The sequence below is a fragment of the Hyposmocoma kahamanoa genome, unplaced genomic scaffold, assembly GCF_003589595.1.
Source record: "Hyposmocoma kahamanoa isolate Upper Pololo Valley unplaced genomic scaffold, ASM358959v1 66, whole genome shotgun sequence".
Taxonomy (NCBI): domain Eukaryota; kingdom Metazoa; phylum Arthropoda; class Insecta; order Lepidoptera; family Cosmopterigidae; genus Hyposmocoma; species Hyposmocoma kahamanoa.
This window is the reverse complement of record NW_020653854.1, coordinates 21,626,776-21,640,515: the sequence shown is the minus strand read 5'-3', so window position 1 is coordinate 21,640,515 and position 13,740 is coordinate 21,626,776. Positions and strand designations below refer to the sequence as shown.

Here is a 13,740-nt window from a genome sequence, read left to right as displayed (position 1 = left end):
GAAGTTAATACGTTTTTAATAGATAATAAAATAATACTTTAATAAATAAACTAAAAATAATAAAAAAAAAAAGTAATGATAATAGTCTCGTCACGCCTTGAACCTCTGCAACTGCGTAGAGATGTTGCATCGCTTAGCGCCTTTTACCATGGTGAGTGCTCTGAAGAGCTGTTCAACCTCATCCCCCTTCCCCGTTCCTGCTCAGAAGCAAGCGTGCTGGCCTTCGTAGTCACCGTTTCACTACCTGCCGCATTCCATCGCGTACTAAAAGATTCGGTGGCTCCTTTCTCTGCCGCTCGGTTGACAAATGGAACTCCCTTCCGGCACATGTCTTCCCTCCCTCTTATGATATGGGGTCCTTCAAACAAAGTCAAAGTCAAAGTCAAAGTCAAAGATGATTTATTCCATAGGTAAAATAAATTTACACTTGAAAACGTCACATTTAAGGTACTGCTCGTTCACTACGCTGACCTCCCTGAGAAGAACGAGCAAGAAACTCTAGGGATTGCTCTTTTCAAATAAACTTAAATGCTATGGAATACATTTTGAATCAAATTTGTGTGGATTCTGGAGCCATGTCGTCTTTCCATACATCTTTATCTAACACGTAGTCTTCAATTTTGTAATATGATTTTTCGATCAAAATATTTTTAATGTAGTTTTTAAACTTAGGAAATGATAAACTTAATATATGCTCCGGAATCTTATTGTAAAAACGTATACAGTTCCCCATAAAAGAGTTGTTTACCTTGGTTAAACGAAATCGTGGTACCATGAGTTTGGACTTAGCTCTAAGGTTAATATTATGGATATCTTCTTTCTTATTGAAATTATGTATATTTTTTGAATCGCTCGTTTTTGCAATACAAATATGGTTTGAATATCTGCCGCTTTACCCCACATGAGAATCCCGTAGGACATTATACTATGGAAGTAACTAAAGTAAACTAGTCTAGCAGTACTAACATCGGTAAGCTCACGTATTCTGCGGACTGCGTATGCAGCGGAGCTTAATCTGCTGGCCAGGGACGATATATGTGGAAACCACTGAAGTTTACTATCTAAGGTCACTCCCAAGAAGACTGCTTTATTAACAAGGTCTAACTTTTCTCCGTTTATTTCTATGCTTGGACTAGTCGATTTTACGTTAGGTAATTCAAATTTAACACATTTTGTCTTCTTGGCATTAAGCAATAAATTGTTAGCATTAAACCAATAAACTACTTTAGAGAGGGTATCATTAATACGGTCATAGTTAATGTCATGTCTGTCTGTTTTAAAAATCAAGGATGTGTCATCAGCAAACAACACTATTTCGCAATGGTCCTTAACAAAGAATGGCAGATCATTAATATAAATCAGAAATAAGAAAGGTCCAAGTATTGAGCCCTGCGGAACACCCATTTTTACTGGAGAACCCAAAAAAACGAGGCGTGAAGAGGCATATTGTAGGCAGGCAGGGTGGAGGTGGCTAGTGCAGTGAGGGTGTCATCGCTGCACTAGGTTCCTTCGCGTTTGGATACCACTTTCCACTTAACATCAGGTGGAGTGGAGTAATTTGCCTGGCATGTACAAAAAAAAAATACATAGTAATCAATACGGATTTCAAAAAAATAAAAATACTTCCCAGTTGCTATATAATTTCACTAATGAGGTAAATACTTATTTAAATGATAAAAAACATGTCATTGCTCTATTTGTTGATTTTAGTAAAGCGTTCGATATTTTAAAGTTTACAACATTGTACTCAAAGCTCTCACAGAGTGGTTTGCAGGGCCCCACTCTGAATTTTCTTAAAAACTAGCACAGTAAACGAAAAACCGCAGTGAGAATAGGTAATGAATACAGTCGCTTTATTCAGACTGAAGAAGGCACGGCTCAAGGGTCGGTGCTTGGGCCGACTGACTTATTTTTTTGTAACGACATGTGCAATACATTTAGAGAGGGTTCTGTATATCAATTTGCTGATGACACATGCCTGCTAGTGGCTAATAGAAACTTAAACGATGCACAGAACATTATTCAGACTAACTTTGATTTATTGTGTAAGTGGGCGCATGACGTTGGTTTGATTATTAATTATGAAAAGACAAAATTCATCCGTATCCACTCTCCCCACCTAAATTGTGCAAATGGGCCAGTGATTCGTGCGCACACTCATCAATGCATCCACACGAATTGTATTGTGTCATCTAACTGTTGTTCATGTAACTGTGGGGAATTGGAATCTGTCTCACAGCATATGTATCTCGGTCTAATAATAGACAATAAATTTAACTGGAAACCATGAGGTTTCCAGTTAAATAAACTACGTATGTAAGAAGTTGAGAGCAGTCTTGTCAAAACTATCCTTGCTGAAACAAAAGTTACCTTACAAAGCATTAAGAATGCTGTACAACGCACTGGCTGATTCAATAATTGGATACGGGCTCAGTAGTTATGGTAGAACATATAAAACATACTTAGATGATATTTATAAAGTACAAATAAGGCTACTAAAATCTTTTGTGCCAATATCAGTTAAAAATAAATATAGAAATGATTGATGCGTGTCTGGAGATATACATATGTTACCATTACTGCTTAATAAATTGCCAAGTGACGTTTTTGATAAACTTATAGGTAAACCAAAAAATTGTTAAACGATCCTTAAGTCAATTCATTTATTAAATTGTTAAAGTTATTAGTTCTTAAGTGTAACTTGCGTAAATTATTAGATACGTATAAGTATTGGTCAGTAATTATTTTGTTAGACGCCTGATAGCATGTGATGAAAGCGTTACATAAATCTGTTAATGGTTTTTATTCGCTGTCTTGTGTTCCTTTTTGTAAACTTTTTAATTGTGAATAAAATAAATAAAATAAATAACTATAATAATAACGTAACAATTAACCCTATGCTCCAAGCGAGGTGTAGACATTTACGCGCCGAGATGGCGGGAGTTTTCCTACTTGCTCTTGTTTATACATGTTCAACGATATAACCAGAAATAGAGCCGAAATGTCATTTAACTTGTTTGAAAACTATTCTACCAAATCATTACAGTGACAACTGCGCTCCGATTTTGAATTCGAAACTATTGACGGGTGTCGTCACTTGTTTCATTTCAAATCGACCAGTTTAACTTGAATTTTTCTATAATGGTATGGTATAACGGTAATTGAAAAATTACATATTTAATATTTAATTACTGATGAAATGTGATTACGTTTGTTTTGTAATTAGATTGCTGTTTTTCCCACACCACCGAATGGTACAGCCCACCATTGTTAGATATATTATATTTATTACAATAACTACAAAATATTTTTGGAACAATCGACTGTGAACTGGCAACCAATACTATCTCAATTTTGACAACATTACACGATGAAGAAAAAATCATTTATATAGCATATGATTTATTAAATAAAAATACGTAGTGTATATACATCCATGTGTAATAAAAATATTTAAAACTACGTATTTTTATTTAATAAACCAGATGCTATATAAGTGACATAATCAATTTTTTTCTTCCAGAGCCAGTTCACAGTCAATATACATAGGCCAGTTGTTAGCGCTGAACTATTTCAACTTTCTAATTTGTGGTTTTAGCGCATACGAGAGTTGATATTTATAAGTGATATAAGGCCCATTTACCTGATCAGTTGCCGGGGATGGTCTCTATTTCTGGTTATATACTCGATGTGTTTATACTATGTTTTTAATCGCATATACATGAAGATGTGACAATAGTCTAATTGACAATTACCAGGAAGCCGCTCAAATGTTCATTATAATTATATGCAGCTCTAACAACACGGAGTTGTGGTCTAGTGTCATAGGTTTATCGTGGCGTTCAATAACATGTACTATACAACACAAACATATGTTGAGGGTTCAATTACTTTTCAGGAAGTTAGGAAAACATTGGACACTGGAAATGATGCTCATTGTTGCGAGTATTAAATCTATTATACTCAATGGATGCTCGTGTTTAAGGTGACGTTTTATTAGCGTCCTTTGCATTAAAAGAGGACGTCCAGTAATATAAAAACTTTTTTATATTTATTGTGTTGACCCTTGTCAAATCATTGGAAAGAATCAGGTGTCCAGGTGTCATTTTCGTTCAATAAGTACATAACATTTAGTGGAAAACAGGTGATATTCTTTTTTACACTCCAGGACCCATAATTTGGGACACCTTGCATTTTCAGTACTAAATGTCCTAATTCTAAAAAAATGTTTGATCAAAAACTATTATGCAATTTTTAAACTGGTTTACTAAACGTCATTTCCATTATATTATTGTTAAAAATTTGTATAAGGCCGAGAAATTTTTTTTCTTCGGCGATAGCAATACTAGTTAGTATATTCTAGCCCTTTAAAACTAAAAGTACAAAATGGCTCGAATAATGTTTCGTTTGTTGTGATGGGATAAACAAATCGTGCACTTGGTGGTACGTGACACGCCTATCCATAACAGTTGCAATAACAAGTCTCATGTGCGTGTGTGTGTAGTTTTATTTTACTAATTTCTAATTGACGTCGCACGCAAGCACACCAATAAAAAGCCCAAGCTTTGTATCTAATATTTTTCATTAACATTTTCAGGCTATTGTTAGATTTGTTCCTAGTCCTCGGCTATAAATGCGGTATTATTCCTTATCATATGCACAGAAATCATCAATAATTTCTGCAAACATACCTGACGTACCGCAGAAACGCGGAAAGACCTGAATCCGTTATTATATTGAATACGGAAAACACTCGACAATTGATATGTATTTTTTATTATAATAATTCAAAGATTACGAATCAACGATCGAACGATCAAGTCAAATCAGGGCGATAGACGCTCATGGCGTTAAAAAGCCGAAAAAACCCAATTACAAGGGAGCGGCTGAAAGTAATCTACCTATGTCCAACCAATTTCAACGATATCTTGTAATGTACTAGCGTTGTGTGGTTACTTTCTTTTTCAGTATGAAATTACGTAGGAAATGCACTTATTATATTTGTTAGAAAGGCAATTAAAAGTTAGAAAATGGACTGTTAAAAAAACTTGTTCATTTTCAAACACTCTGCTTTTTTCTTCCGCCATTTTGTCTGTGCAAAGCTTAACGCTTGCGAAACGTAATAATTAAAAAAGCGTCACTTATTTTGAAAAAAGTATAAAAAAGGAATGCGTCACGATAATGGCCAGTATTATTTTTGAATTGAAAATAATCATAAGAGATTACTTTCAGCCGCCGCTTACAAAGACCTTTAAAAAAACACGTCGCTCTAGGTTGGCACGGTTACAGTTTCCAGTCCGGTCAGGTCGAAAAAATTCTCTTTGTTTTCGATCTTTGTATTAATAATTTAAAACAATGTTTTAAATGTTTATTAAAACACTCTTCTCTGCTTGTAGATCTATTACAGGATTCTTTGTAAAATATTAACAACCTAACAGAACTATATTACTGACGTCATAAACAACAACTTTTGTTCCATGACTTCGAATAATTCATCAAATTTTACTTTTATACAAAAATAAATATGTTTATCTACACACATATCATAAACTCTCTATATATGTGTTCAAAAACCGCAAATTACGACCAGCATAAAGGTAAACTGTTTTGTGAGAACAAATTTCTTATCTGTGAAAATGTAATTATTGCTTCATAATAACATCGAATTCAATGTTATTAGTACATTCAAATTTCGAACATCCCTGAAAAATAAAACAATTTGATTTGACCTCAATTCTAATATCAGTCGAGATGAACTTTTATTCGAAATGAAATGTCAATAGCAAACAATTTTGACAATTTCACACGTTCTATTCTATTTTATTTCCTTAACGGCGGCCACTAGGCTTGGGAAATTTCACACGTTACTTGATATCGAACGATATGATAGTTGGGGCTGATTCTAGTCTGTCTATGAATTAAAAATAAAAACTACGGGAAAAAATGACAGGTTTTAATACTTACATTTTTACACGAATTATTTTTTAGTTTATGTATATTACGTTGTGCGTTTCTTGATTATTTGTTACCATTAAGCTGATGGCTCTGAAGCCAATACTATAAATAAATAAATAAAAACTACAGTTGTGTGACATGCGTGAGAAAAATTTTTATTTGCCGCCACTTCGCCAGTCATAACTGAACACATCACAGAGATAATATGTGTGTAGATAAAGCAGTATATATAACTCGTATGATGTTTTTATGAAACTCGCCTGTCGGCTCGTTTCATTAACCAGAACTCGTATTTTGATGCATTTCATTATGTAACAGTCACATAAACTACTACGTGTATTAAATAGATTGTTCTGAACGGTAATAACTCTGTGCAGGATGGAGGTGGGAGTCATCATGAGGACGCTTGCTCGTTTGAACTTACCTTACTATCAAATACAGATCTAAAAATGTCAGATATGTTTTGTAAAAAGTTATGCAACAAAAGTTGATGTTTATGATCTTAGTATTATAAGACTTGCGAGATTGTAAGCATTTTAAAAATAACCATATAACCAAAAAAAAACCAAATATATACATAATGCTGCTTGTAGAAAAATTTGATCTCCTTAACACAGTGTAAAGTTGTAACCACTTTACGAGTGTTCCAGTAAATAGCATTGTTGAAGTCTACTACTATCTATAGTTACACAGTTGACCTGGTAGTCTACAAATTAACGACTGGACTTAAATCGGAGTAAAGCCGTCGTTGACGTCGTAAAGAGCTCGCCGATACCAAGTCCCGTATAAACAAAACACTAATGCCCTACAACGCTCTCAAAATAAAGTGCATGATTGACAGCGTATTTGTACAACCCACTTGCGGCATTTTAGTGGGTGCTATTTTATTGGCTCATCGACGCACTCGGCATCTCTCGTGTTATGTTGGTACTATGATCAGCTGATTGCCGCTCTTTTTTTACGGTGTTTTTGTTAGCACACGTGTTTACGATTTTTATTATTTACTACTAGAGATGGGCAGGCGCTCGGGTTTTAACCAGACACTTTGTTGGTGCCGGGTTTAAATCGGGTTAAAACCCGTTGACGCCCTAAATCGAGGGCAAAAACTATTCACAACTAAATATTTCTTGTAATTTAAGACAATCGCGTTCTTTTATTAATAAATGTTTATTGCTTTCTGATCTAAACGATTAGATTTGCTTTTCTGTTGAATCGATTCGCTTGAAACTCGCATTGAAATAATTCGATACAAACAAATCGATAAATCGTATACACTTTAATCGATCCTTAGTAGTGAGAATCCATAGGATTGCAAGGTGGGTATTGTGTTGAGGTGCCTCTTTGTCGTCTAAAAAAGATTTTTTTTACATCGAAATTTGTAATAAGTATAGAATTATACCATTCAATCGTGACCATGGGACCTGTACAGGGTCCGAAACGTTGGTTTGTTTGAAAAAACAAATATACGCGATTTAAATCCGGAAAAATAGTTTCATTTCCTATGTGTAATAATCGCAATAACCTAAGAACTCTATAATTATGCCATTTTCTAAAAAAGATTTAAAAAAAATAATTTAAATTCATTTATTTCTCCATAAAACATAAGAAACAGAATATTTAAAAACTAATAGAAAAAACAATTGAGTGATGTGGATAAAAAGACTAAAAACTCAATTTTCAATCCTCACCTATATCTACTGTTCGCTTGCTGCACCAACATAACATGCGGAGTGCACACCAAATAATAACCTACTTTAAGTAATAACTAGTAATAACTTAAAATTTAATGGCTGTCCTTGTAAAGTTATATTTCTGTATTTATTTAATCTAAAATTTAAAATTGGGCAGAAAGGCGTTAAAACCCGGGACTTTGGGTAAAAACTGCTGTAGAACCCGAGCAAGTTGATTGGGTTTTAACCCACTGCCCATCTTCATATCTTAGACTGTCGAGACAATCCAGCTTCTTCATCAACATAAGACACACTTAGTGTAATAAGGGCACATCTGCAAAATGACAACTTTTCAGCAGAGATTTAAAAAATCTACGAACGAAATTAGTCGATAACTTTCATGCTTAAATAGGATAGTTATAAAATTTTCACCCGTCAGTCAACCCGTGACCATGGAGCGTGCAAGCGTTCCGAAATATCGGGAAAATAAAAAGAAGTCATACCGTGGTAAGAAACCTAATATTAGTGTTTTCAATTTAGTGAATAACCACGAAAGTCTTAAAATCTAAATTTCACATAGTACATAATTTGTTTCATCCAGTTCGTATTACTTTTACGACTTTCATATAATAAAACGTTTGACGTATGAGCACTTCTGGCTTTACCAAGGGTACGATAAGAGGATTATATTGCCCGTAATACTGCATTCCTACTATTAAATAAATAAATTTAATTCCCGGAAAAAAATCTTCCAACAAGTTTTCATTTTCCCCTACAAACCTGAGGGTCTACTCCTCTGACATCCGTCCGAAACGATCTCATCAAACTGTCCAATAAGTAATACCCGACCAAATTAAAAGAAGCATAATGCGAATGAAGCTTCATACTTGACATTGTCTTTTCGATTTAGTCGAGTATAACTTATTTAACAGTAATTGTTTCTTCGGACGAATAGACCTCCTGCATCAGCTTTCTGTCAAGTTGAATGGAGTGATTTGAAAGATTTTTTGATATCAAGTGACGGGACGAACAAGTCGTGCGCGTGATGGTTAGAGGCACACTTGTCCATTGCAGTTGCAGTGCCATTCAGAGCTTTAAATCGCAAACATCTGAGAAACAGTGCGCTCGTCACCCTGAGACGTAAGTTGACAAGTCCCATTTTTCTATTTTTACAAAATTACAGGCATATGCCTGTAATTTGGTATGTGTGTGGTTTGACGAAACTTTCTGTTTAAAAAAATTATCTTTCAAACCGAACTAAAATGTTGTATGATTCTGCAATAATGTGTTAGATATATTTTATATGTATCTATAATATGTTATTGCACTATGGTGTTCTGTACCACGTACATGACTCTGGTTCAGTACCTAATAATATACACAAAAATATTATCTATGCTTAATTTTTCACAATATTTTAAAATCTGGATAGTGAAGATGCTAAAAATAAACATTCAATTTTCGCCTGAAACTGTGTATTCAAAAAATAACCAGTCCGACCAGCAGCGCTGCGCACTCGGTGCTGATTTATCTTCATAATGTTGAATGAATTGCAGGCCAGCTTTCTGTAACATACATTTATTTCAAAAACGTGGTATTTTTTTCAAATTTTTCCTGCTAATACCAAATGTATTATTATTGCATACAATTTCTTCTTAATATTTTGACCAGTGCTTTTGTGTGATTTTGGAAAGAAATTTATGTACAAATTTTTTTTTAACGCGCACACACTCATAGCCCAGCACTAGGGAAACCCCATATCGCGAATACCATGAACACACACATAGACAAGCACAAATTACACCCAAACTCCCGAGAGAAATTAATGTAAGCCATACAAATATTTCTCCCGGCCCGGGAATCGAACCTGGGACTTCTGCGTGGCAGTCCAGCATGGTAACTGTTCGGCCACGGAGGCAGTTTTATAGTATAGTATGCCATAGATCAATTAATAATATCAAATGTATTTACTTAATTATTATCTCAAAGACGTCCACTACTGAACTTGGTTCTCTGACGCTCGCACCCGACGTCTTCCTCGCGAACTAAGGTGTACCTATAGGGTAAAACCGGGATAGATGCCCCACTTTTTGAAAGGGCCTCCTAATTTAAAAATTATTAGTTTACCATAACAATTCCTATGGATAATTATAGTTTAATCTTTTACATTACCTTAATACTTGATTTTATTCATCTAACATTTACTGATTTTGAAGAAATTAACTTTTTGCAAACCTATTTTTTTGAGGATAGATGCCTCCCTATATGGATAGACGCCACACAAAGAAAATACCAAGAAGGATAGATGCCCTTTAGAATGAAATAGTAAAATTCATAATAAAATGTTTTATTTGTAATCTTTAATTTATTGTATATACATATTACATCTTTAATAATAAATATATACGCATTTAAAGTTACTACCTACTTCACTTCGTATTTTTGTAGCTATCAAAACATTCTATACAACAATGTTCGCATTAAACCATTTTAAAACTGTGAATAATTTATCTTTTTGGTACTTTTACTTTGAAACTATTATCATTTACTTGTCTTTCACTAAAATAATGTATTTTTTTATTTTCTTTTCCTATCTTTCTTGTATTGTCCTTTGCCCCTAACCTACACCGCGAAAAATCGAGGCGTCTATCCTATTCGATATGGATAGATGTCCTTTAATTATATAACTAAGCTATAACTTACAAAATTATGCGACAGTAAATACTTGCGTCTGAAATTTTGAACCGTTTATCGTGTTCGTCGCGCAGATAAACGCATGCACAAGCCAAACCCGTCTATTCCACACGAAGCCCTGCAGGAACTTTGATGATTGGTGTCTATACTCCTTATTTAAAGTAATTATTCTTTGTTGCGATTTGGGGAAGTTAGGTTTTTTGAAAACGAGGCACCTATCCCACTGCGGCATCTATCCCGGTTTTATCCTAGGTGAAAACCAGTGCTTTGCAAAATCAGAAATAGCAAAACTCCCACTGAACCACAACCTTAATGGCTTGCTGCAGCACACACAAGTTGTTGTTACTTCGTTAGTTTGGTAGACGCTGTTTATTATGTGCATATATTTATTTATCTATAATATCATCATGAAGAACTACATCTTGTTCAAACATAGACCTTGTTAGAGTGTTGCAAACTATAAGTATACATTGACTACTCTAAAGTTAAAAATAAAAATACAAATCATCTTTTCTTAAAAAAATACTAAAAATATTATTTATATTCTATTAGAATTTATAGATGTTTGACGAGTTGATGGTTAGTTATTGTTATAACATTTATTTAATCTATGTTTGTTTGTTTTCACTATCAATTTTACTTTCAGTTTTATGACCGTTTCTTCTTTTTTTTTAATATGTGGAAAGATACTAAACGTTTTATCTATCTATTTTATTATATCTCACAGGCCGTACACAAACTAACAGAATCTTTTCTTCTCTATTACTACTTATGGATAACTAATGTTAGGTTTTGTGACAGCAATGATGCGGCGCGGTTCAATTGCCATCATCGGCGGTGGCGAGCCGCTGATTGTGGTGGAGGAGAGCGGCGCCGAGGAGGCAGATGGGTCCCAACGCTCAAACGCGCCCATGCGAGGCTACTCCGAGGACACCGAGTCGCCTCCCGACCCGTACCACCTGTCGCCATGGCGCGACAATCGCAAACATTCCTTGCCCACACCTTCTTGCACTACTGGCCCCACTGCCAGTCAGGTAAGTTTTTCTTTGCCCATATTCTGTCTCGCTCCTAATTGAGTCCCAGAGCACAAGCTGGGTGCTACGAAATCCAAATTGTCCTTGCCATCGTCAAAGGGAACTCCGCTCGAGTTAAGGCATTATAACTGTCTCGCCGGTTTTATATTCTGAGGTATCTAAGTGCTTGTCAGGCATCTGCAAAAATGTATTATATTATTCTGATAAACCACAGTCGAGTTTCATGAAACAATTAACATAAAGCTACAAATCCAAACAAACACAATCCACCTGTTGCCTCTCGTTGCTATAGTCACGAGCGCGTATTGATTGTATTAACCTTGTGCTTTGAAAATAAAGCTGTTTCCATAGCAACTACAAGTATGACTTTCTGGCAACAGGTACGGCGGCTTTCTGAAAGAGGCGAAGGAGCGGCACGCGAGGCTCGCGAAGCTGCGTTCCTCGCTACTTTACAGCAAGCATCGCCGCAGCCGGGTGGTCGAAGGTAATTACCAGCGGACTTTTAGCCTTTAGAATGAATAGCAGTTCGATAGCAACTTAACCTACACTGAACTAACACATTTTGTTGCAGACATTCCGTAGTGACAATATCTCGAGTACCGCAAGCGCTCTTTGGACGTGGACGACGTGAATCTATTGCAGCATTTCCCGCACTTTCACGACGCAGGGATTCGGGTTCCAAGAAATGTGAGTACTGTGTTGTACTTACCGGCATCAAACAATATCACTCTTAGGATGAAAACTGTATTGCCTGCATTTTTGCAGGTTTACCAGCTATCGATACGCTCGGCAGTACCCATAATCTTCAACTCGACATAATGGACGATATTGTGCAAGCTCGTAAAGTGCGAATGCGCCTCTGGAATACTTCCAATGAGCGTGTATGTGAAGTGCAGCCACTTGACGAGCGGTCGCCGATGAGCGGGTCGGTGAGGTACACGAACCGTGGCCGTCGACATTCCGACTTCGTGGGTTCTCCACTGCCTCCCATTCCGGCTCGTCGTCGAGCCTCGGAGATGCCGCCACCTATCCCACCTCGCACCGGTGTTAATACCAATGCAGGAGTCATTTGCACCGACACTGATTTGCGTTACATGCTGAAAGGTCTCACCTCGTCTGCCACAGAAATAGACTGCTGCGGTAAACCGGAGCGAACGAGACGCCTTGCCGACATGCGCTCTAGCAGCTTTGACGCTTCTACGCTACGAGACAAGCCCATCGACGCAGGCACCACATGGTTTACACGTAGACACCAAACTCTAGCTACCAAGAAAAAAGAAAGCGAACCCAAAAAGGGAAAGGTGACATTCGCACCGGATGCAAAGCAAGCTCCCGGAGATGCTGCAACTGTTGTGTGGGACTCGGGTTCCGTTGTAGACGCGAGTGCACTAGGAAGTGCTATAGAGGTATTTCTTAGGAAAAGCGGCGCAGTTGGCGGTGAGCCCGGGCCATCATCCTCGGGGGCAAACAAGCCGAAAGAAGTGGCAAAGGTGCAAGACATTCCCGGGCCGAGCCGTGTGTCGGCAGGCGCTAGCGGTACCGCCAGCGCTGCTAGCGAGCACTGGGTGCGTCCCGAAGAGGAGCAAGCGGAGGGCTGCGATGCCACGCTCTGCTCCTCGCTCAAAGACCTTTTCGTGTAGGTGCGTTTAACTCTTGTACATTACTAGTTGTCAAATAAGATTCGTTTCTCAGATGGCGAGTGAGGTGCGAGGTAGCATGCCATCGCGTGCGCTCGGTGTACCTTCGTATTTTATGAATCTTTCAATGTGATAGCTGCGCGCGGGCGCCGGTCGTCCTGAGTCGACTGACGACCGACGCTTGCACCGCGTCGAAATATTTTTAGAGTGAATTCTATTTTCATTGTAAATTTTTTGATATTAGTGATCAAATAATGACTTATTGTTAGATAGAAAATTATATTCGTGATGAGGGGCGCGCCTTTCCGCTGCCGCCGCGATGCAGTGCGGCCTCCCTTGCGCGCCCTGCCCCACCCCACCCCGTCTCGTTAGACAATCTGTGTCTTGTATCCAGTGTTGCCATTAAATAATTAACTTTATATATAATAATACCTAATAATATAGCAGACACTCTATGAAGAGACGTTGGGAGAAACGTACGCTTAATAGAAGAAGGCGTCATCCTGTGTCGCCTTTTATCAATAAAAGTTTTTATCGATGTTAATTTGGTTTTTAATTTTTCAACTCCCTTTATTATATGCACAAAGGTTATAGGTAAATAAATTCATTTAAAATTGATAAAAAATCTAAAAGAATTCTGAAGCAGAAAAAGCAGCAATTATGACTTAACGAGCAAGAAACCTTCGCATTGCGGTGCGCAGTTGAGTAAACGTACAAGCGATACGTCATAACCAAAACAAAAACCGAAAG

The 13,740-nt window shown here is 36.8% G+C and overlaps 1 protein-coding gene across 1 annotated transcript in view; it reads left to right on the top strand.

The window, feature by feature from the left end:
- Positions 1–13,528, top strand: part of LOC113231788 — a 92,089-nt gene extending 78,561 nt beyond the window's left edge. Inside the window, exons 2-5 of the mRNA XM_026466319.1 lie at positions 11,121–11,353; positions 11,734–11,837; positions 11,925–12,040; positions 12,119–13,528. Coding sequence (XP_026322104.1) covers positions 11,123–11,353; positions 11,734–11,837; positions 11,925–12,040; positions 12,119–12,993 — 1,326 coding nt within the window. The 5' untranslated portion in view covers positions 11,121–11,122 and the 3' untranslated portion in view covers positions 12,994–13,528. The remainder of the gene's footprint in view (positions 1–11,120; positions 11,354–11,733; positions 11,838–11,924; positions 12,041–12,118) is intronic.
- The last annotated feature ends 212 nt before the right edge of the window (positions 13,529–13,740 follow it).